At 41.8% G+C, this 24,709-nt stretch overlaps 1 protein-coding gene across 1 annotated transcript; it reads left to right on the forward strand.

Moving 5' to 3' along the window:
- The first annotated feature begins 15,618 nt into the window (after window positions 1–15,618).
- On the forward strand, window positions 15,619–21,188 carry LOC108702387 (E3 ubiquitin/ISG15 ligase TRIM25). The gene is given in 6 exon segments (XM_018237852.2): window positions 15,619–17,232; window positions 17,492–17,722; window positions 18,660–18,701; window positions 18,704–18,782; window positions 19,871–19,969; window positions 20,481–21,188. Coding segments are annotated over 6 exon segments (1,482 nt in total). The 5' UTR covers window positions 15,619–16,788; the 3' UTR covers window positions 21,068–21,188.
- The last annotated feature ends 3,521 nt before the right edge of the window (window positions 21,189–24,709 follow it).

Raw genomic sequence — 24,709 nt, forward strand, 5'->3', positions numbered from 1 at the left:
AGTTCTAGTAATGCCTTGGTGCACCCTTCCACATCCCCCTTCTCAACCATGGCTAAGGCTTGAAAGCCCTCTCTCTTCGTCCATCATCAGAAAGAATGTCAGAGGGTGTGGGCTCTGAGCAAAACAATTCCAATTGAGAAGGTTAGGGATTCCCAGCTACAGCACACAAATTACAGTTACTGGGTGCTGCAGTAGGCAATGCTTACATCCTGACTGGAAGTGGATACCCATTTTTTAACTTGTCAGGTGCACAGGTTTTGGTCAGCCCATTCATCAGTATGGAATACCGTGTTTAACACCTCTCTGTATACTGGGCTACCTGTACTTGCCAGCTCAGAGTACAGAAGGGGCACAACATGGGCATCCCCTAGAAATGCTGATTCCATGTTGGGCTGGATCTGCACAATGGAGTGCCAGTATAACTGAAAATCATATCATACTTAGATATTCGTTTCACAAAGGGTGAGGAAGGCACAGGTGTTGACTATAAAAGGACTTCCCTCGGTTCCGGCGTCCATTCTTTCTGACTACAATACCCCTGGGAGGGAAGCCCCTGCCCACTGCCATGTTCCAGTCCAGGAAAAGAAAATCTCGGTAAGTATGATATAATTTTCAGTTTTCCTGTTCCTTCCACATGGCAGTGGGCACACAAAGGGATTTAACGAGCTTTTCATTTAGGGAGGGATATAATGAGAATAGACATATGTGCTGCAATTATTTATTTATTTGCCGTCTCCATAATTGAACGCCCAAAGCAGGCTAGATCATTTGAAAATGTGTCAAACATGTAATGTTTGGAAAAAGTGCAATATGAAGACCATGTAGCTGCTCTGCAGATCTCTTCTGAAGATACCTGGGCTTGGAGTGCCCAGGAAGCCGCCATCCCTCTGGTGGAGTGTGCTTTTGGTGCTGGCCCAGGTGCTGGCTGTAAAGAATAGACTGTTAGGATGCATTGTTTTATCCATCTTGCGATTGTGCTTTTAGATGCTCTATCTCCGAAGAAGGATAACTTGGATGGTTTGATAGATAATGCATGCAATTCTTCTACTCTTCTGGCAGATGTGATGGTAGCAAGAATGCCGTCTTGTGGCACAAGTGTTTTACAGATGCTTCCTCCAATGGTTCAAAAGGATTCTCCATTAAAGCATTCAAGACCAAGGTGGTACTTCAGATCTGGCAATAGGGTGAAGTTGTCTCAACCCCTGAAAGAATCTTTTTATCAGGCTACCTGAAGCCCATTGGAAGTTGGTGTGTGCTGATATGGCCGTCACCTGTCCTTTTAGAGTGGAAATACTTAGGTTGCGTTCTGCACCTGTTTGTAAAAATTCTATGATCGTAACTTCAGAAGTCCTGAGACGGTCATAACTTCTTATTGTGCACAATTCAACAAAGACCTCCCAGGTTCTTGCGTATTTCAGGTGAGTAGATTTTTTTCTTTGTAGCTAGGATCGTAGATATAGTGGAGTCGGATAATCCCAACTGATATAACCTAAGCCTTTCAATTTCAAGGCCGTTAAGGCCCAATGACCTGGATTTGGATGTAGTACTGCTAACTGGTGAAGCATTGTTGGAAGTATTGGAAGGTGAAACGGCTCCTCCTGCTTGAGCTGCATCAGTAGAGGAAACTAAGCCCTTCTGGGCCACCAGGGAGTCACTATGACTATTTTTGTTTTGTCTGTCCTGACCTTCTTGAGGACTTTTGGTATTACAGCCAGAGGTGGAAAATTGTATGCCATGCAGAGTTTCTAGGGGAAGGAGAAGGCATCCCAAAAAGTTGTCCAGCTGTCCTTTCCCCATGGACAGAACATTATTACTTTTTTGTTCTGAAATGTTGCCATCAGGTCTATGTAAAAAGGACCCCCCCCCCGTTACAACAACAGAATACAACAAACAGAAGTGCATTGTGTATATGCAGGGCTACTTTGAAATAAATTAAGCACTGAATAGCCCTATTACATGCTAGTGTTCTCATCTGTTTAATGTGACTTCTGTTTCTGAAGCTCCATGCTGATCTTCCCTCTCTTGTCTTGAGTGTGTGACCATGATGAATCATCTTGCTGTGGCTCAGTCTTGCCACTCCTGGGACATCTATACAGCCCTCGCACCTGCTGCCAGCTTCTTGAGTGTGCTTACCGCGGTCGCACACTCAAGAACCCACCAGCAGGTGCGAGGGCTGTAAATATGACCTGAAAGGCAAAGCCGCAAGACTGAGCCGCAGCAAGCAGGATGAAGAGCCGCATGAGGCTCTGGAGCCGCAGGTTCCCTACCCCTGGAGTAGTCAAACAGGCATTTGTTGGTTAACGGAGTGTAGAATAGTCGAATAACAGGCCAAGGTCAGGATCACAGAAGTCAGGAGAAAGGCAAGGCGGCAGGGGTCAAAACAGGAATCAGAGGACAGAATATAACAAGAATAGCACCCAGGAACTCACAAATGGAACCAAACAACGGGCAATCACCACAATTACAAAGTCCCTTTAAATACACTTTGAATTTGACGCCTTTGCGCAATGACGTCATGACGCCTGCGTCAATGCGCAGCTTCATGCGCGCGCCATAGAGGACCGGATTGGCAAGGAAGAAGGATCAGCGCGGCGGGCGTCCCCGTCGGCAGACTATACCACCAGGGTGAATACTCAAATCCCAAGATTGGAGTGCTGTCACAGGTCTGTATCACCGGGTTGGTGTCAGGTGCCTTCAGGTGTCGGGCTCAATACTGCCCAAAAAGCCCAAAAATTGTGTATCACAAAACAAGAAACCTGCGGCACAACTGTTGCAATTGAATAAGTGATTAGTATTTATTCATCTCATAAAAAAACGGCAACGTTTCAGGCCTCCACTGTGCCCTTTATCAAGCCTATTGGTGTAAACATGTGCCAAACATTTATAGTGAAAGAGGGGTGTAGTCACGCCTCTCATCCCTCCCCCAAGGTCAAAGTTCACAGTGTCCATATTGTGTTTCCGTGATTCATAGTCCATAGCAACCATTATCAAAAATATCATTTTCTGTTGGTATGGCATTATACAGTTGCACAGATTGTATCCCAATTAAAATGTATCAAAAACATTGTAACACACAGTGATAAAAGTGATATTAAAATTGAAACATCCAAAAGCTAAATGTTATAAGGAATTGATCTATACAGGCCTGAGATATCATCTGGCACCCATGTGGCATACGATACTCAGCACTCTCCATGAGACACTTCATTGTATGTGCAAAATGGTACCGATACTCAGGACATTTCCTGCAGATCATGCTCCTTAGAAAAAAGAAAAATAGAGATATGTTAAAAACATAAATATAGTACATATATTAGATCAATCATTTATTTTCTACACCAATTAAAAACAATTATAAACAGGACTCCGTACCTCATATTAAGTATTATTAGTTAGATGAATATTGCTGGGGTGTACTCCCTATTCAGTCCCCGAGGCCAAATCGTATCCAGCCTGTGTATCCACCGCATTTCTAATTTCTTAAGCATCAAAACCCTGTCACCACCTCGTCTGGGGATCTCTACTGAATCGATGACCTGAAAGCGTAATTGACTAACTGTGTGTCTAGCCTCCTTAAAGTGTGCTGGAACTGGGAGGGCTGTCAGTTGTTTGCGAATTGTGGATTTGTGCTTGGAAATGCGGTCTTTGACCTTTTGTGTAGTTTCACCAATATAAAGTAAACCGCAGGGGCATTTCAATAGATAAACCACGTAAGAGGAATCACATGTATAATAATTCTTTATAGTGTATAAACGCATCCCCCTTGGTAACCGAATTACATTGTGTGCAGTTAAGGCAGGGAAAAGTGCCAAACTTTGGATTGCATAAAAAGCGTGTGGCTTGCTGTTTTAAGGGTCCAATATCCGCTCTTACCAGTCGATCTTTAAGATTTCTGGCACGTTTGTAAGCCATTAATGGTGGTTGTTGGAATGCCGGTATATCGGACAAACATGATGTAAGCAAATGCCAGTGTTTATGTATAATTTTAGTGACATGTTTGCTGGCAGTAGAAAAACCTGAAACAAATACAATCCTATTTTTATTAGTTTTGTTTCCACTGGGGGGTTGTAGCTTATTAACAATGATAAGTTAATTATTAAGCCTGCAGATAAGGGAGGTGCACTGGTTGTTATGGACAGGGATTTTTACCTGTCAGAAATTAATGAACAATTATCAAATGCAGAAATTTATAAAAAAAATTCCGGTTAATCCTTTAATTTCTATACAACAGTGCATTATGTCCAGGGTGTACCAAGCAGTGGAAGATGGTATAATTGATGATCATTTGAAAGAATTCTTAATCAAAACTAACCCAATAACCCGGCATTCCAACAACCACCATTAATGGCTTACAAACGTGCCAGAAATCTTAAAGATCGACTGGTAAGAGCGGATATTGGACCCTTAAAACAGCAAGCCACACGCTTTTTATGCAATCCAAAGTTTGGCACTTTTCCCTGCCTTAACTGCACACAATGTAATTCGGTTACCAAGGGGGATGCGTTTATACACTATAAAGAATTATTATACATGTGATTCCTCTTACGTGGTTTATCTATTGAAATGCCCCTGCGGTTTACTTTATATTGGTGAAACTACACAAAAGGTCAAAGACCGCATTTCCAAGCACAAATCCACAATTCGCAAACAACTGACAGCCCTCCCAGTTCCAGCACACTTTAAGGAGGCTAGACACACAGTTAGTCAATTACGCTTTCAGGTCATCGATTCAGTAGAGATCCCCAGACGAGGTGGTGACAGGGTTTTGATGCTTAAGAAATTAGAAATGCGGTGGATACACAGGCTGGATACGATTTGGCCTCGGGGACTGAATAGGGAGTACACCCCAGCAATATTCATCTAACTAATAATACTTAATATGAGGTACGGAGTCCTGTTTATAATTGTTTTTAATTGGTGTAGAAAATAAATGATTGATCTAATATATGTACTATATTTATGTTTTTAACATATCTCTATTTTTCTTTTTTCTTTTTTCTAAGAAGCATGATCTGCAGGAAATGTCCTGAGTATCGGTACCATTTTGCACATACAATGAAGTGTCTCATGGAGAGTGCTGAGTATCGTATGCCACATGGGTGCCAGATGATATCTCAGGCCTGTATAGATCAATTCCTTATAACATTTAGCTTTTGGATGTTTCAATTTTAATATCACTTTTATCACTGTGTGTTACAATGTTTTTGATACATTTTAATTGGGATACAATCTGTGCAACTGTATAATGCCATACCAACAGAAAATGATATTTTTGATAATGGTTGCTATGGACTATGAATCACGGAAACACAATATGGACACTGTGAACTTTGACCTTGGGGGAGGGATGAGAGGCGTGACTACACCCCTCTTTCACTATAAATGTTTGGCACATGTTTACACCAATAGGCTTTATAAAGGGCACAGTGGAGGCCCGAAACGTTGCCGTTTTTTTATGAGATGAATAAATACTAATCACTTATTCAATTGCAACAGTTGTGCCGCAGGTTTCTTGTTTTGTATACCACCAGGGTGAGTGTTACTCACAGTTTCTTTTGGGTATGCTTCTCAGTTCCATCGCAAAACCTTCCGAAATTGTATCAAGGACCCTGGAATCTTTTACGTGTTGAGCTCCCACTGTCCCAAACGCCCTTCATCTGCCACCTACCTAGGACAGAAAAGCTGATTTCCCAGCGGAAGCCTTGTAAATAATTTGATCCAGCTGTTCCTAGACTGAGAGTCTGCGTGCCAGTGGAGTAACCATAGGGACTTCCTGGCCGCCACTGCCAAACCCATAGATCTGGCTGCCAATCTTGCTCCCTCAAGGGAAGCTTCAGATGCAAAGTTGTTTTCTGTCTTGAATGATATCTAGAATCCTTTCTTGGTCTGCTTCCTCTTTGACAGCCTTCTCAATTTCAGAGATCCAGATGCTGTTAGCCCAGGTGAGTGAAGTAGTTGCTACCGCCGTTTTGCAAGATTTTACTCATTCAAGGTATAGCTTTTTTAGAATGGCATCCTGCCTTCTTTCCATGGCATCCTTGAGGGTAACGCCATCATCTACTTGCAGTGTTGTTCGCCTTGCCACTCTGGTCATGATAGCATCTACTTTAGGTACGGAAATCCAGGAGTTCACATTTTTCTTCGCAAAAGGGAGCATTCTGTTGAATCTCTTGGATTCCCCCAGTTTCTTATCAAGGGTTTCCCATTCTGTTTCCAGCATTTTAGAAATCACTTCATGTACCGGAAACATCTGTGTCTTCTTTTCTTTAGATCAAAACATTTTGTCTCGTTTGGGGAGCGGTTCCTCTTCATCTAAAGCTAGCGTAATTCTCAAATGATTTATAAGTGGTTCAATGAATTCAATATTAAAGACTGCCTCTTCTGTTTCTTCAGTGTCTGCCTCTGATTGTGAGACTTCTCCCTCAGAGGTGCTAGAGTATCTATATTTTTCCAAAACTGTAGTCTGTGTGCCTGCATTGGTAGCGGGCATGCATCCTTGTTTGTTTAGATTATGCATTACTGTACTTTTCCAGTAACTTATTTTACCACAGTAGCCATGGACTGCTTGAAAGTGGATTGCACCCAATCCATCATGTTAGTTATTTGATCCGTAGCAGGGTTGCTCACATCTGTTAGGGATTTTCTGCACAGCCTTTTATCCAGCATAGCAGGGTCACCACATGCTACACACTCCTGTCTGGAGCTCTTACTTTTCTCTGATTCATGTTCGTGTGATGAACTCCTGCAAACGCACGCAGCGTCACCCCCTCCCCTCACGGTGAGCGCGTGCATGCGTACTGACGCATGCGTCATTTGGCATCGCATTCACTTGGCAACAGCAGCAAGCCGGATTCAGCGGCCCGGACTGGGGTAGGCAGTAGTGGAAGGTATATGCCTGGCGCCCCCCAAGCTTTGCGCCCTAGGCATGTGCCTACTCTGCCTACCCCTAGTTCTGGCCCTGTTTGCATCTATGGCCAGCTTTAGTCCCAAACGCTCTCTCCTTAGACAATGCTTACCCCCTGGAGCCTGAGTGTGAACGTCTGTGACTCATTACAGACAGCCTGGAAAAGATATGCACACCACAGGTTAGCAATGTAAACAACCTGAACTCTAGAGCTGGCCATAGATGCAAAGATCCGATCATTTGAATCCTTGCTAACAATTTTATGATAGGCTTGCTAACTAATTTTATGATCGAAGGATAATCCTTTGATCAATGGATTAAAATCCTTCGATCGTTTGAACGAATGATTATTCGAATGATAAGTCGAAGGATTTTAATTCGGCAGTCCAATATCGAGGGTTAATTAACCCTCGATATTCGACCCTTGATACATCTGCCCCATAATGTCTGCACGTCTGAACATTCTGGTTTGGTTATTGGACACATAAAATGTTTATTTAGAAATACCTAAATACTTGTATTTTCGTGCTCTAGAGGCAGATTAGAAATATATATTAGTAAGGCTCTATTAAACACAACTTAACCAAGTTGGCCTTTGTTTAGACAACATATAAAAGATGGCTGAACACTGCAGCAAATACACTGCAACAAGGAATTCACCTTCACAACAAAACATATTGACATGGACTGGATATAAATAAGTAACATGTCAAATGGCTTTATTTCTTTTATTTTGTGAGTTACTTAGAGCATTACTGCTAGAAGTGAGCACATTGTTTCAATGCGTTTGTTACTACAGCTGTGCAAATCAGAGGGGCAAATTCACTAAAGGGGCAAATTTTCGACTGTGAAGGCTTCCCACTTCGCCAGGCGCCAATTCGCAAGGCGCAAAATTGCTACCAACGCGCTGATTTACTAGAATGCGAAGTTGTGTCTTGGCAGCCGAACGCTGGCGAAGTTTCACTATCGTTAATTCGTCAGCGTGAGCATTTCATAGTGAACTTTTGCTAACGTTCATTTCTGCCTAATGAAACTTCGTTAATACACTTACGCTTAGGTCAATTTGAATAGGGCGGGTACATATATGTCATATAGACGTCTTTATTAGAGATGTTGATGCAAATGCTTGAAGTGGCCACTTATTATTACAAATTTCCAGAGAAGCAAACTAAAGGCAAAAGAGATCCTCTAATGCCCTAGACATGAGCCCACCCTAAAACAAATGAGGCATGCTCCTCAAATGGTAAAAATAAATGTTAAAATAACATTTTTTAACAGTTACAACTTTAAAACACAATCCCACTTTAAAAAATATGAAAACCAGCATTTTTTAGAACATTTATGACTTTCCGGCATACAGGATATGATGTCACTGACATAAGATTGAGAAGGATGTAGCTTCATTTTATCTGTTCGCCAGGTCTTAATGGTGAATGAAACTCTGGCAAGAGGTAGTGTGAGGATGCTAATGATTTGTATACAAAACATTACTCCCTGTATATTTGCATGTATAGCTCTGTGGAATCTGTCATATTGTTTGCCTCTGATCAGGTATTCTCCATAGTCCCCAATAGTATGTTAACTGATCTAGATCATTAAGCAGTTAGAGTGGCTATATATGTGCACAATAAAACTGGCCATACATGCTCCAATTTGGCCATGCAGTTTTCACCATACAGCCTGACTACCTGAGCCTGTATGGCCTGTCGGAGTGGCATTTAGAATCCTGTGATCCTGATGGGAAATTTCCATCAATCAGCTAAAAGGAAGCGGAGTCATAGCTCTGTGGCTCCTTTTCACTTTCCTTTTCCTGCTCTTGCAATTGTTCAGTAGGTCGTTCCCAATGAATGGAACAATACACAGGTGGCTATAAACATGTATGGCCTCTTGCTGGGCTTGGAAGCCTATTGGTTAGAGTACTCATGGTCAGGGCCGCCATTAGAAATCACGGGGCCCCGTACAACAAAATTTTTGGGGCCCCCTGGGCCCCGCCCACACTGACGACCAAGATCCGCCCCATATCCCGCCCACATCGCAGTTAAAAGACCACACAGACATCAGCGCTAAAAAAGTAAACCCCCCCCCCCACACAAGTTGTAAAAAGCTATTGATGGTCAGGGCCCCCTTATAAAAAAAATTGGGGCCCCAAAAAAAAAAAATTTAATTTTTTTTTTTTTTTTTTAAAAACATTGGTGGCAGGGGCCCCCTTATAAGTTAAAAAAAACTTGGGGCCCCAACAAAAAAAAATGTAAAAAAAACTAAAAAATAAACAAACATTGGTGGCAGGGGCCCCCTTATAAGTTAAAAACAAATTGGGGCCCCAAAAAAAAATTTGAAAAAAAAAATTTTTTTTTGAAAAAAAAAAAAAACATTGGCGGCAGGGGCCCCCTTATAAGTTAAAAACAAATTGGGGCCCCAAAAAAAAAATTTTTTTGAAAAAAAAAAACTGGTGGCAGGGGCCCCCTTAAAAGTTAAAAACAAATTGGGGCCCCAAAAAAAAATTTAAAAAAAAAATAAATTTTTTTTTGAAAAAAAAAAAACTGGTGGCAGGGGCCCCCTTACAAGTTAAAAAAATTTGGGGCCACCAAAAAGAAAATTAATTTTTTTTAAAAAAAAAAACCAAAAAAAAACAATGGTGGCAAGGGGCCCCTTACGAGTTAAAAAAAAAATTGGGGCCCCAAAAAAAAAGTTTTAAAAAAAAGATTGGTGGCAGGGGCCTATAGAATATTAAAATAATACATTGGTGGCCAGGGGATTAAAAAAAAAAAAACCCACAAACTGGTGTTCAGTAGAATTGAACTCATGGCTTCACTACTTCAACTTCGCCTCCTTTCGTGACTTCGGGTCTTTTCACCGCTTCAGGACTTCAATTTCGGCTCTTTTCGTGACTTCGGGTCTTTGCGCTGCTTCAGGACTTCGGCTTCGGCTGTTTTCGTGACTTCGGGTCTTTTCGGCGCTTCGTGACTTCGGCTTTTTCCGTGACTTCGGGTCTTTTCGGCGCATCGGCTTCGGCTTTTCGGCACTTCCGCATTCGGCACTCAAGAGGCAAGACGTACGGCTCGGGCGCTCGTAAGGGGGGCCCGGATCTTCAAAAAAATGCAGCGCTGCCGGGCCCCCCTTCATGCCCGGGCCCGGTACGCTTGTCCCCCCTGTCCCCCCCTGATGGCGGCCCTGCTCATGGTGGAATCATGTATAGTGATTCGGAAATAGAGTTGCCACCCGGCCGGTATTTTACCGGCCTAGCCGGTAAAACACCTGCCAAGGCCGGGGCCAGTATTACAAATTTACCGGCAATGTAATTTGTAATACCCTTTAAAAAAAGCCCCTGGCCTGCCCCCAATTCACAAAGATCGCAAAGAACTTACCTTTTTTCCAGCGCTGTGCGATGTTGCTCCGCCCCTTTTGCCGCACACTGCGTAGCTCCACCCCTTTTTAGCATCACGGACCGCCCCCTTTTGGTACCCGCCCCCACTGTCCGGTAAATCTTTTTAATAAAGGTGACAACCCTATTCGGAAACAATGTGGCTGCTGCTAAACATACAGAGAAGGAATGTTCTGGACCAGGCCCAGACTGGCCATCTGTGGGTTCGGACAAATGCCCGATGGGCTGTTTTAAAAATGCAAATGATGTCCATCTTTAATATGTAAATGAGCTGCTGGCTTTAGATATGTAAATGAGTTGTCCATAACAGACCCCCACAGCTAAGCCAATGCCTGCATTTGTGCACATGCACGTGCTATGGGGCGGGACCAGGAACTCTGCTATCTCCATGCAGTAGGACTAATCTTACACTTTTCCACACGTCTATTGGGAGATAGACATTAGTAAATAACTGGCAGCATGCTGGGGTCCTCTAGTGACCAAATAGAGGTATAGCCTCAAAAATTCAAAAACATCCCAGAAGCATGCTAATTATAATGAAAATAGTATTTATTAATCCATGTTAAAAAGTATCAAAACGTCCCCACATGACCTAAACTTACACTTTGCCTAAACTGTGTAGCTTTGCCTGCCCCTCAACATTAGTACCCAATTAGAAAAGAGCAGATTGTACTCGTTATTTTTTGGGGTCCATGCTGTATGAGCGGAGTTCCTGCTAAGTGCTGGGATGAAGATTGCAGTTGCATTTTGCAGATCTGGCTTTAAAATAACACACGGCATGTAACTGGGGCTGTAAGAAACTATTGTCTTATTTAATAATTTGTATAAGTTCTATGGTTAACAAACACCACTCACCAAGGTGATATTTAAAATATTTAATGTGTATACCGTATATACTCGTGTATAAGCCGACCCGTGTATAAGCCGAGGTACCTAATTTACCTAAGAAAACTGGAAAAATGTATTGACTCGTGTATAAGCCTAGGGGCCCCATGTCAGATTTCAAAATGTGAATATCGAGACATAAAAGTCAGCTCATTTTTACATTTAAAAGAAATGATTTAACAGATAAAATCATATTGAGAAGTTTGTAGACAATTTTGAGAAAAAGGAGTAACAAAAACTATGGAACAGAAAACTATGGAATCAGAGGCTGCACACTACCTCCCCACCACCCGCACGGGGCCCCCAGCCACAAATTCCCCTCTGTCCCCCCTTCTCCCCCAGTGCTTACCTTCTTTATGTGTATTACAGCTGCTATTGAGTGGGGGAGGTCAGGAAGGAGTGAAGGCAAGAAGCAGCTCTGCCAGCCGCAGGAGTGGATCTGGGCTGACGAGGCCCTGGGGGCCCACCTAATGTTCCCTCTTATTCCTTCTCGGCTATACGCTCCTTCCGCGGCCCCAGCAGGACTGTCTGTGACTGACTGTCACGATCGCCGCCCGGAGCAGGTCCAGGAGCTCCGGGCGGCGCGTCCTTCCCTGCCGGCGTTCGCTCCCAAAATGGCGGCGCCCATGGCCGCCACGTGGGTAGCGGTATGACCCGCGTATAAGCCGAGGTTGAGTTTTTCAGCACATTTTGGGTGCTGAAAAACTCGGCTTATACGGTATATACGGTAAATGTGTTACAGAAAATACATACAAATTAACAGATACCTAGCCAGTCAAATACTTTATTGACAGCCTACCAAAATAATATGTATGTATCAATATGTTGTATAAAAGTTTTGTGTATGTCTGTATTGTGTGAGAGTCAGTGTGTGTCTGTGTGTGTGTCCAGTGTGAGAGAGTGAGAGAGAGAGAACTTCCCTTTGTCCAGGGATATATTCAAAACCTGTGGGATACACCTCCCCCAGCCTTCCCATAAATTCCATATGTTAATTGTAACCTAATCCCTCCAGATTTGAGGAACAAATGGAGTATGGGAACCATTGTGTGAAAGATGTGTGAATGACAAGTCATGAGTGCACAAATGAAACATATTCAAACTTAATCAATACTGGAATATAACCATTTTTCCAATACCCAATATTTAACAGGGGCCAAACTTTACAGACAGGCTAGTTAATGTGGCTTTAGCACATAGGTGATATAATAATGCTGGGGATTCTATGTTAATGATCCCCCCAGCTTGGGTCCAGGAAATAGAGCTCTATTTATTAATAAACAGTAGTTCTAGTTAACCTTGAAGTTGAGAATATTTATCATGCACGTAAAAACATGGGCTGCTTTTTCCTCCCAGTCCAGCACTGTTCTGGATACAATATTACATAACATTACACTGCATTGTCTGAGGGAAAAATATATGTTCACTATCCACATATATATACTGTATATTAATATACAGAGAAACACAACCAATAAACTCTGCCCACTTACTCTACTAAGCAAGAACATATATGCGCTTTCTCCCATATCTATAAATAAAGGTATAGAGAGGAACAGTCAGCGCACACTGTCCCATATAAATAGATAAATGGGAAATAAGCTCTACTTATTATTATGGTATTATTTGTAAGACAGCGCCTATTCGTTTTTAAGTGTACTTGAAAAACTTTGCATATTAAAAAATATCCTGTTCCCATCAATGGACTTAAGTGACAGTTTCTGGGTAGGACTACATGGACGTTTTTGGCGCGATCAACGCTGCGACACCATGCGACAATGCATTCACTTACCTTATTTTTGTTGTATGCATTTTGTCGCAGTGCGTGAAATTGCGCCAAAAACTTCCATGTAGTCCTACCCTCTGGGTGGGAAGTAGATCCAGATATTACATTGCTGTTTCCCTATACCCTGCCTTGGTCACTTTCCTGTTCCTGGTTTTTAGTGAATTGTTCCCTTGACTTTTCAGTTCCTTCCTTCCCTTCCTACTGCTCTACTCCTATACTGAGTATATACAGTTGTGTTCAGAAAATTATCAGTCACTTACCTGATTAATCACTGTTTTTGGTAGAAATTATATTTCTATTTTGAAAATAATTTAAAATTATTAATTACTATTTACTATCAATAATAATTTATTGCTGACTCAATGTAATTGAATCATTAATTGATGCTTGTTCCAAATAATAGAAATGTGGAGTTCAATAAGTGAGGTCATTGATTCTGTGATAAAACAGGTGACAATTACGGCCCTTATTTAAGGAAGGAGCAAATGTTGTGCATGTTGGTTATAGTGTATTTCTCTCTAAAAATCTGAGTAAAATGGCTCGTTCCAATGATCAGCTCCAGGACAACACGGTTCATTGAATTAATTTATGGGCAATTTGGTTAATCAATTTCCATTGAACGATTAAGGTTTTTTGATTAAGTTTGATATGTTCATTTTTTTGTTTCATTTTCTTCTTTTTTGATTTAATTTGTACATGAATTTAACATTTATAAAATTTGGCACTAATTTATGATTTTTAAATAGATGATTACAATAAATGTATTTTGTTGATTAATTTGGGAGTTCATAATAATAAAATTAAGTTAAGACTTAATTCACCGAGTGCGGTTTTTGAGATTCTTTTTTTTATAAATTTAATTCAGTTTATCCTTATCTCACGCACCGCTGGTGATATGCCTGCTGTGAATGTCACTAATGCACAGCCCTTTAAATATTTGTATTATTAAAGAAGAATGCAGACACTGCTATTTTTTGGGACAGGCTAATATTCCCTTTTCTTCACTTTCTGTAAACACAAATTTGATACATTTTTCTTCATGTTTTGATTTGAAATAGAATATGCAATGTTCCCAATGCATTTCCGTGTATAGAAATAAAACTTTCATAAAGATTTTGAGCTTTATTAGTTTTTTTAAACACTGTTATTATCCTGAACATAACTGTATATATACTGTATATATCTGCCTGAATTTTTTTACAATGAATTTTTTTTTCCAGGCAGCATTAGAATTTGAAAACATTATTTTATACATTTTATTTATACAAGAAAAAATATGTGAGGAAAGAGCCAAAACTATAAGCATTTTTTATGTTTTTTTATGGTTTCAATTAAATTGTGTTCTGTTGGGTTTTGCCTCTTGCAGGGCATATTCACTTGTCTTTTGGCTGCAACAATTTGGTTGATGTATCACTAAAGGGGTTATTTATTAAAGTTCGAATGCCAAAAACTCGAAAAATTCTAGTTTTTTTTTTTTTTCTATAAAATTAAATTTTTAAAAGTAACTGACGACCAAAGTTCTGAGACACCAAAGCAAACAGATGTTCTGGTGCCCTGTGTGCCATAAGCATTAGGAAGAAGCACTTGACCTATGGGGAAAGGCCCAAGCCTGGCAGGAGGATGCAGATTTAAATCTCTCTGGTTGTTGCGGGACTACCACCTGTAGCAGAAAAGGGATACATTATTAGTGCAGGGTGTGTTGTTGCCTATATCTTCTGGTGCTGCAGAATTTGCTTCATCAACTGCAGGATGAGCATTGGAAGGATGTTCTTCTGGGCCTTTTGGCTAAAATCAATAGTTGTATATCAGTTTGGTTATAGTGCCACCCCTTCTGGTAAAATGGAATGTTCTTGATCCTCTGGCCAAAGGGCTGGTTGCTGTTGAGTTTCAGGTGCACCTTGTCCAAAATTGTCAACCCAGGGGTGTCTGAGAATCACAGTGAGATGGAGGGACTCACCAAGTAACTAAATGTTCAGATAAAGCTTTATCAATTTTTAGAATAGAGAGCCTTTTCTCTTTAAAAATGGGCCTGAATTTAATTACTTTGTGCATTTTCTGTGTTTTTACCCATTTTGCACTCTTTAGGCAAACCATTTTGTATGAACAAAAAAGACAACAAACAGCTACACTGAATACTGGAGAGTGACACACACATCCAGATCAGCTGCAGCCAGCCAACCAGTTCAAGCCAAGGTTGCTACAAAGTATTAAAATATAACTTTTAATTCAAACTGTTTAAAAAGTATTGTTCGTTTGGCCACACCAGCATACACACTCACAGCGTGAAAAAACGATACGCCGTGCGGGACCATGTCCCTAAAATAACACACAATTAAAAACTCAAAGGTGGTGGGTATGTACAAAGTATTTAGTAGCAGGTTTAAATACCTATTGTCAGTACCTGCTCAATAGGAATATTCATCAGTATACCACCAAAAGTGCTGGTTCCCACCCTTCTCCCAGCAGAGTCTTCTACCTAGCTACGTTGGGAAGAGTGGGAGCTATTCACACCACCTTCCACCTACGCCGCCCTACGCGTTTCGCTGACAAGCAGCTTCGTCAGGGGCATAAGTGCTGGTTTTTAATTGTGTGTTATTTTAGGGACATGGTCCCGCACGGCGTAGCGTTTTTTCACGCTGTGAGTGTGTATGCTGGTGTGGCCAAACGAACAATACTTTTTAAACAGTTTGAATTAAAAGTTATATTTTAATACTTTGTAGCAACCTTGGCTTGAACTGGTTGGCTGGCTGCAGCTGATCTGGATGGGTGTGTCACTCTCCAGTATTCAGTGTAGCTGTTTGTTGTCTTTTTTGTTCATTGAGAGTATTACCAACCTGCGGGCTAAAGGCTACATTTAACTTAACTGGCTCCGACTATCTTTCTGCAAACCATTTTGTAATTGTAATAGTTTAGAGTCAGTGACCAGCAGGTGCGATCCTGGGACTGCCCCCCCCCTTCCTGAAAACAGGAAATTTAGCTCCTAAAGCTACAGGAGGTGGGTTTTTGACGTCCCAGTAACTGGTTGCTCACTGCTGTATGAGGGAAGATTCTCACCTTGCTTCATGGCAGGAGTGGCCCTGGGGACCAGTCTTGCTGGGCTGCTGGTGGGAACCATGAGTTGTAGGGGAAGGAATTAAGTAATACATTTAACCAATTTTTTTTCTTTTTAAAAGTAGAAAAATTAGAAAGCTCACTTTCTGGCAAGCCCTGTCCCTTTTAGGGTCTAATATTTTGGACCGAAAACAGGTTATGTTCAATGCAACTATCAGCTGATAGGTGGGTATTGTTGACAAGCCAGTACTCACAAGTCAACTTATTTACAGGCCAAAGTCAAATAACCACAGTTTTATTACAAATTTTGGAGCTGTCCTAACTTAACTAGAACAAGTCAGAGAAGCGATTCAGTCTACTTGCATTTGAGGCCCATTTGGTGCCATACCAAGTGGCTATCACCATTACAGACTAAACAGTGGCTTTAATTGCTGCAAACACCATGCATTCAATCTACCATGGACCAAGAAAGCTACCAAGCTTGAACTTTTACCTACCTGCTTAGCTCCATTCATCTAGTGTTCTTTCTAGTAGAAATATAGCACGTTTTGCCTTTCCTCTGTATCAGACTTTTAAAGTAATTTGATACAATATTATTCAATCCTGTGCACTGATATATGATTCAGAACTAGCAGGATTCAACCCTAATATAATTCAGTGAGCTAATAGGATGTTTTCCCTTCATAGTTGTTTGTGTTTTGGACAAGACTGCTGGCTTCCTGTAGGATGTGAGTAGCTGGGGAGAGTTCCTTCCATTGTATTTGGGTTGAGCGATTTCAGTCAATGTTTATATTCTCAACACTTGACATGGCCACATCTTCTCTCTTGTGCTCAGAATACTTACGATGCCCAGTCTGCCTGGATTTGTTTCAGGAGCCTGTCACCATCCCCTGTGGCCACAGCTTTTGTCTTGGGTGTATCACCCAGTGCTGGTCACTACAAGGGTCCTCTACATCCTGTCCCCAATGCAGATGTCCCTTCCGAACAGATTCCCCACCAAGGCTGTGCAAAAACAGTATCCTCTCCCAGATAGTGGATGACTTCTCCAACCCCCGGGAGTCTAGTAAGATAACCCCTGCATCATCCAAACCATATTGGAACATTATTGAGGACTTGGAGATAAGCCATCCTCCCATCACTCAGGAGGAAGATCATAGTAGAGCTTTTAGTGACAGCATTTCGACACCCCCAATGTCCCGGAGAAACCCAGAGCATCCCAACCGATGGGTAAGTGGCTTCTATTGAAGTATTCTTTCCCTATAAGAATAGATGTAACTTAAGATATAAGGGGAGGGCTTGGTAATAGATTACTTACATAGATGCAGTCTAGTCTGGATGGTTTCTGCCAAGCTCAGAAAGTTTTTATTGTTTCAATTATGATTTATTTAGATTGCTTCCCATCTCTGAACTGTTCCTTCATGCAGTCTGGGAATTGGCACCTCTTCATAAAATGTTTTGTTGTATTTGACCCCCCTTATCCTTATAGACCTCAATGATCAGGATACGTAGAGAGGCGAACAAGGGATTTAGTGATATGGTGCCGATCCTGCAAGCTTCTGGATTCCGACTCCTCCAGCTATTGGAACAATCAGAAAGTGAGATGCTGGAACAGGAAGACAGCCACGTATTGAAGCAGGATGAGAGTCAGGTGGAAGAAAAAGAAGACACTAACACTATGGAGCAAGGGCTCACCATGACCGTGTTACCTTCTGCCCAGGTACTACAAGGTGATACTAAAGACCAGGCCAATTTTGTTATTTATAAAAGCATAACAATCATGGCCGGCCTTAGGCCTATTGGACCAATTGGGCCCAATAGGGCCCCGCACCACAGGGCAGCACAGATAATATTTCCCTCAGCACATGATGCTGCCTGGCCTGCCCCCAACTTTGAGAGTCCAGCCCATCCCCAAATCCATAGGTCCAGCCCACCCTCAACTCTGATAAGCCAGCCTATCCCCCAACTCCATAGGTCTAGCCTGCCCCCAACTCTCATAGGCCCAGCTTTCCTCCAACCTTGATAGGCCCTGCCTGCCCCCAATCCAACCAAGCCTGCTCCCAAGCTGAATCAGCCCAGCCTGCCCCAAACTAATTGGCCCAGTCCACTCTCCTATTTCCTCCCTCTCTCTCTTACCCTGTGTGCCCCTTTTATGTGCCCCTATTTCATCCCTCTCACTCTCTTACCTTGTCTTTCCATTCCTTTCTATTTTGTGCCTGTATGCACTTATTTTCCTAAATACTTGGTGTGTCAGTAGCCAGCAACACTTTGTCTAGGGGGCCCGCCAACATCGTCCCAATTGGGCCCCACATTTGATTGGATCAGCCCTGATAATGATTGTTCAACCAATCTTTTTGGATTGGTAAATCATTTGAATAAGGCTTGTATATGCGACATTCTTATACAACATTTAACAACATTCTAATACAATACAATACTAAACTTAGTTTTGTCATTAGATGGTTCTTTATAACATAAGGAACATTCTGGGAATATGGAAACTAATGGAAAGATCCTCTCTGTAGAAGCTAGGGCTGTACAGTGCTGTCATTTTATGTAGCTACAGCTTCACATTTGACTTGAGCTGGATGATGAATCAAAATTTGAAATCTGTTGTCTCTCTCCCTACTAAAGCCTTTGGTTTTTTTTGGTTTCAGGAAGAGGAAGAGTCAAGCATGAAAGAGATCCCATGGGTATGGCTCTCTCTGAAGCCATGGCTAAATTTAAAGAGAGCTTGTTGGAACTGTGTGCTGGTCACATGAGGCGATTGGTACAACAGGGTAAGTTAGAGTTTATAAGCCTGACACTCCATGAAGATAAGCTGTGTCTAAAGTTTCTTCAGAGCTGCATTGCCTTTGCATCTACTAATTTACATTTTACATTTACTAAATACGTTCCCACTATAGCCACCACTCTTTTCTTAGGGCCCTAAGGGAGGCAGTGGCATAACTAGAATTGTTTATGAAATGTCCCTTGGAACTACCTATACCACCAGCAGTCACAGTGCCTACTTCCTCTATAGCTATGCCCCATTCCAGGCTTCTGTACTGAACTAAACTTCAGGTTTGAATTTACTATATATGCCTTAGGGCACCATGCTGTATTGTCTCTCCCAACAACCCACCCAACCAAACATATTTCTCAGCTTCCAGTAATAACAGTTGACATCAAAAAACATCTTTGCAAGACCAAGACTGTGCACATGCTCAGTGTGGTCTGGGCTGCTTTGGCATTGTCATAAATGATTATAACAGCACAAGTCAAATATTATCTGCCCAAGCCGATACAGCAAGACTAATTAATAATCAGAATATGCAGACTGCACTGGGTCCTGTGTTGTCATGTAATTTAATGTGGATTTTATAGTTTTTGTATTGTTTAATACAAACTTTCTCCAACTCTGCAGAACCAGTGGCTGCAGCAAAATAATACTCCAAATAGAATTCCAGTTTATCTTTTAAAACTGGCTCCATGATCTTTATCTCTGCAGCGGAAACTGTTTACAAGGGGATGTAAAGGCAAAAATAAAGTCCAATACAAATCTCTACACAGTTGCCGACTGCTCTACAGGAAAACACACAAAGCTGCTTGATTTCTGCATGGCTGGGAAGTAAGGTGGGGGCTCCCCCTGCTGTTCATAAGTATGATTGTTTCCCTGCAGAGCATTTAGTGACCGTCTGACAATTCCTATCCACAGCAGTAAATTAAGGGAGAATTTCACTGCATACAGGCAGGTTTCTTACAAAAACAGTACACATTTTTTTAATTAAAGTAGGATTTTATTTTTTTGCCTTTACATGCCCTTTAAATAATCACTTAAAATAGATTGGATTCACCAATTAATGAACTGTTTTTCTCTCTTCTGTAGTCCAAAGCACGCAAACTAACAGTCCTACTAAGGCACCAGAAGATTGGGGAAGCCCTTTGATACCTCTGATTCCTCGGGTCCGGGCTGAATTCCTTAAGTGTAAGGGTTATCTTTGAGCTTTTGTCTTCTTCCCATCTCTCTCTCTACCCGACATACCTTCACTAATATCAGAGGCGATCCTTGTGATGCTGCCGTCTGAGGCAGCAGCCCCCGTGCTGCCCCCCTCCCTTTCCATGCTTAAAACTTTAGCATTTTAGCGGGTCAAAGTATATAGTGCTCTTTGCAGAGCCAAAGTTCTGGTAACTTGGCTTGAAAACCGGAAATTCGGCTCCTAAATTTACAGGACACTGTTTTATGTTGCCCCTAGGGTTGCCAACTTTTCTGGAAAAAATACTGGCCTTCCTATATTTTGTATTTAGCTTTTTTTCCCTATTAATAACATTGGGATCAACCATCATTTTTACTGGCCAGGCCAGTAAAATACCTGCCAGATGGCAACCCTAGCTGCCCTTGGTAACTGGTTGCTCACTGCTCATGGCAGTTGCTCCCTGACTAATATGCCCCCAATATGTATCCAATATGTATCTAATTCTTATTTTTCCACCTCCAGACTCCAGAGATATAACCCTTGACCCAAACACTGCCCATCACAACCTGTCACTAATGCAGGGTAACAGAAGGGTTTTTTGCAAGCTGCAGCCTCAGGGATACCCAGACAACCCTGGACGGTTCAACCATTATACACAAGTGCTGGGCCAGGAACCTCTGGGTCAAGGGCAGCATTACTGGGAAGTCCAGTTGTCCGGCAACCGTGTCAGTCTAGGTGTGTCATACCGTAGCATCTATCGCAAGGGGCACCAGAGTCACTGTCTGGCTGGGAGGAATTCCCACTCCTGGTGTTTGGAATGGACCAACACACGTTGTTACGCTTGGCATGATGGACAGCGGGTACTGGTAGCCACAGGACAACAGGAATGCTTAGGTGTCTTCGTGGACTGGGATCGCGGATGCCTGTCCTTTCACGAGGTATCTGAGGATATGCCTGTTCTTTACCGATTCCGTGCAACTTTCATAGAGCCAGTCTATCCAATCTTCTTTATTAGCTGGAATTCCATTGTGTCCATAGGAGAAGCAGCCCAGTCTCGTCAATGTGCCCAAAGCAAGCGCTTCCAGAGGCAGCTATCTGCTAACTTCTGAATAACTCAATGGTAAATATACAGCAGATCTGGGCTGCAAATGAACACATCTTACCTATTCCTATGTGCTTATTAAATGCTTTATGAATACTTCAAAATAATAAAGTTTTATAGGGAAAATATACAGTTTGCTTTGCACCGATAAACCTTGGAATCAAAAATATTTCAGTTTTCCCCATATTTATTATGAACAAAAGAATATTTAAAGAAGTGGGGTCTTCAGGCTATGTGGAAAGGCTGGTACAGCTCCCAGCAATTCTCAGCATCCTTGTCTGAATATCTAACTAATACTATTACAGTTTGTTTATAAAGGGGCAACTATCCAGTAGCACTGTACATTGCAATACAGGTGAATTAGAGCAGTGCAACAAGCAATTACACATTGTATTGAGCAAGACACAGTGGGGGTCATTTATCAACACTGGGCAAATTTGCCCATGGGCAGTAACCCATGGCAACCAATCAAATGAATGCATTCATTGTTCTACTTGCAGCTGACTTTAAAAAGCTAATCACTGATTGGTTGCTATAGAGAACTGCCCATGGGCAAATTTGTCAATCTCGTCGGATCGCCAGTTTTCCAAAATCTGCAAGATCCAGTCACCTGAAAGGGAAGTAGATCAGTGAGTGAAATATTTCAGGACTGAGATGCAATGGAAAGCTGTATTTGGGCTACTTCCCCAGCTGCTGTGATGTTATTACTGGAGGAAATGTCCTACAATTATGTAGCCACCACTTTCTCATTTGAACGTAAGATCACTGCCTAATTATCAGCTGCAGAAGTGTTATTAACTAAAGTGGCAAAGCCAGATATCATAACATTTAAAAATCATACACATATTTACATTACTAATCAGAACTTAATACATACAGCCAGGGCCGCCATCAGGCTGGCACAGGGGGTACAAGTGTATGGGGCCCGGGGCTGAAGGGGGCCTGGCAGTGCTGAACTTTTCGAAAGAGCCGGACCCCCCTTGACAGCGCCGAAGTCGTGCTGCCTCCTTCCGAAGTCCCGAACAGCCAAAACGCAGAAGTGCCGAAAAAACAAAGTCCCGAAGCGGCGAAAAGACCTGAAGCCACGAAAATAGCCAAAGCTGAAGTCCCGAAACAGCAAAAAGACCTGGAGTCATGAAAAGGAGACAAAGTTGAAGTCCTGAAGCCACAAGTTCAATTCCTCTGAACACCAATGTGTGTTTTTTTTAATCCCCTGGCCACCAATGTATTATTTTAATACTCTATAGGCTAAAATTTGCATCTTAGTGAATTTGCGGAGTTACGTCCATTCACCAGAGCGAAAATTTCGCTTGGCGTTAGAGTGCGAAGCAACGCTAGCGTCTATCTCCTTTTCTAGCGAAGTGAAAATTAAAAGTTTATCTGGGGGTTACATGTTCTACCAGTTGGTTGTGAAAGTCTGTGAAGACTGAAATGAATCCCAAGTAAAACCACTTCCTTCCTGTGGAATTGACTGTGATGCACAAGAAATGCCCAGTGAGGTTAAATAAGAACCTATTATACTGGATCACACTTCATACTAAACAGAACAACAGAAATAGTTTGCAAGTTCTTCATGTTCACTAAAAATAGCTGAATCTCTGCCATGTACAGCTTAAAGGAACAGTAACACCAAAAACTGAAACTGTTTTAAAGTAATGAAAATATCATGTAGTGTTGTCCTGCACTGGTAAAACGGATGTGTTTGCTTCAGAAACACTACTATAGTTCATATAAACAAGCTGCTGAGTAGCAATGGCGGAAATTGAAAAACGGCTATATGGCACAGGATAAGTAATGGATAACAGCTAGCATTATGTTCTACAGAGCTTATCTGCTGTGTAAAATGAGCCTTTTCCCCTTTGAATGGCTGCCCCCATTGCTACACAGCAGCTTATTTATTTAAACAATAGTAATGTTTCTGAAGCAAACACAGCAGTTTTACTAGTGCAGGTCAACACTACAATATATTATTATTACTTTAAAAAATTTCATTTTTTGATGTTACTGTTCCTTTAAAATCTCTCTCTTTTTGGAATTTCATCACTGATGATGAAATTGATGGTAAAAACTCAGGGGACGGAGATTTGGGTGTGGAAAGTAACATAGATGGCATCAAAGTAAGTGGCACCCTAGTTAAGTACTCACAAATCAAAGGTCTCATCGTACAGTGGCTTTAGCACATTCTTTTTTATCTGGGTGCTGGGAACGGATGGGAACAGGTGCTTTGGTTCCAGAGTCAGCAGTACAACAGTAATGTAAGGGGTGTGAATGCAGTGTCAGTCATATTTACTCCATTGTTTCCCTCCAATAATATTCTTTGCCTATGCCAAGATTTGCCCAATTTTAGTCACCCACTAACAGGTGCTTAGCAGGCAGCTATTTCAAGGTTGTATTCTGTTGTAGACAGTAACACATCAGGGTATGATTTGTGTTGCACAGATATGCTTGTTCTGACATCATATTACCCCATCATATTAAAGGGATACTGTCATGGGAACACATGTTTTTTTCAAAACGCATCAGTTAATAGTACTACTCCAGCAGATTTCTGCACTGAAATCTAGTTCTCAAAAGAGCAAACAGATTTTTTTATGTTCAATTTTGAAATCTGACATGGGGCTAGCCATATTGCTAGTTTACCAGCTGCCCCAAGTCATGTGACTTGTGCCTCCACTTTAGGATGGAACTACTTTCTGGCAGCCTGTTATTTCTCCAACTTAATGTAACTGAATCAGTTTCAGTGGGACTTGTCTTTTACTATTGAGTGCTGTTCCTAGATGTACCAGGCAGCTGTTTGTGTAAAGCTGGCCATAGACGCAAAGATCCGATCATACGAATCAACGTACGATCGGACTTTCCCATCTCCAAACCTGCCACTAACCATTCCGATCAAAGTCTTAGCATTCCGATCAAATAAAGTAGTAAAAGAACAGATCAGCCAATGTTCTATACCTCTGACAGCAATCGTACGATAATTATGTCTGACAAAGCTGGTGACAGTCTCCCACTGAAAATTGTATGATCGGCAATACACGCAGAGATATTATTGGCAGGCGACAGAAATTTTCTAACCTGTCCGATCGACCAAAAGACCGATCTCAGCCCAACGAAAAATGTCGGGACTCTCCACACACGTTCCAAAAATCGTAAGAATCCACGATTTGTACGATCGGATCGTTGCGTCTATGGCCAACTTTAGGGAGCTGCTATCTGGTTACCTTCCCATTGTTCTGTTGTTAGGCTGCTTAGGGGGGTGATATCACTCCAACTTGCAGTACAGCAGTGAAAAGTGACTGAAGTGACTACAAGTCACATGACTGGGGGCAGCTGGGAAACTGTGTCTTGCCCCATGTCCGATTACAAAATTGAATATAAGAAAATCTGTTTGCTCATTTGAAAAATGGATTTCAGTTCAGAATTCTGCTGGAGCAGCTCTATTAACTGATTCTTTTTGAAAAAAAAACGTTGACAGTATCCCTTTTACCTTCTCCACAATAGTCCAATAAAGAGTGTGCCACACCCCTTCCTTCCTGCCTGCACCTTGCTCCTGTACTGGCCAGTAGAACATGGCGTTTGGGGGTCACTAGGCTAGGTGATGACACTGAGGTTGAACCCTAAAATGTTTTTGCGGGGGGGAAGGGATTCATAA

The sequence above is a fragment of the Xenopus laevis genome, chromosome 9_10S (assembly GCF_017654675.1).
Source record: "Xenopus laevis strain J_2021 chromosome 9_10S, Xenopus_laevis_v10.1, whole genome shotgun sequence".
In the NCBI taxonomy this organism is placed as follows: Eukaryota; Metazoa; Chordata; class Amphibia; order Anura; family Pipidae; genus Xenopus; species Xenopus laevis.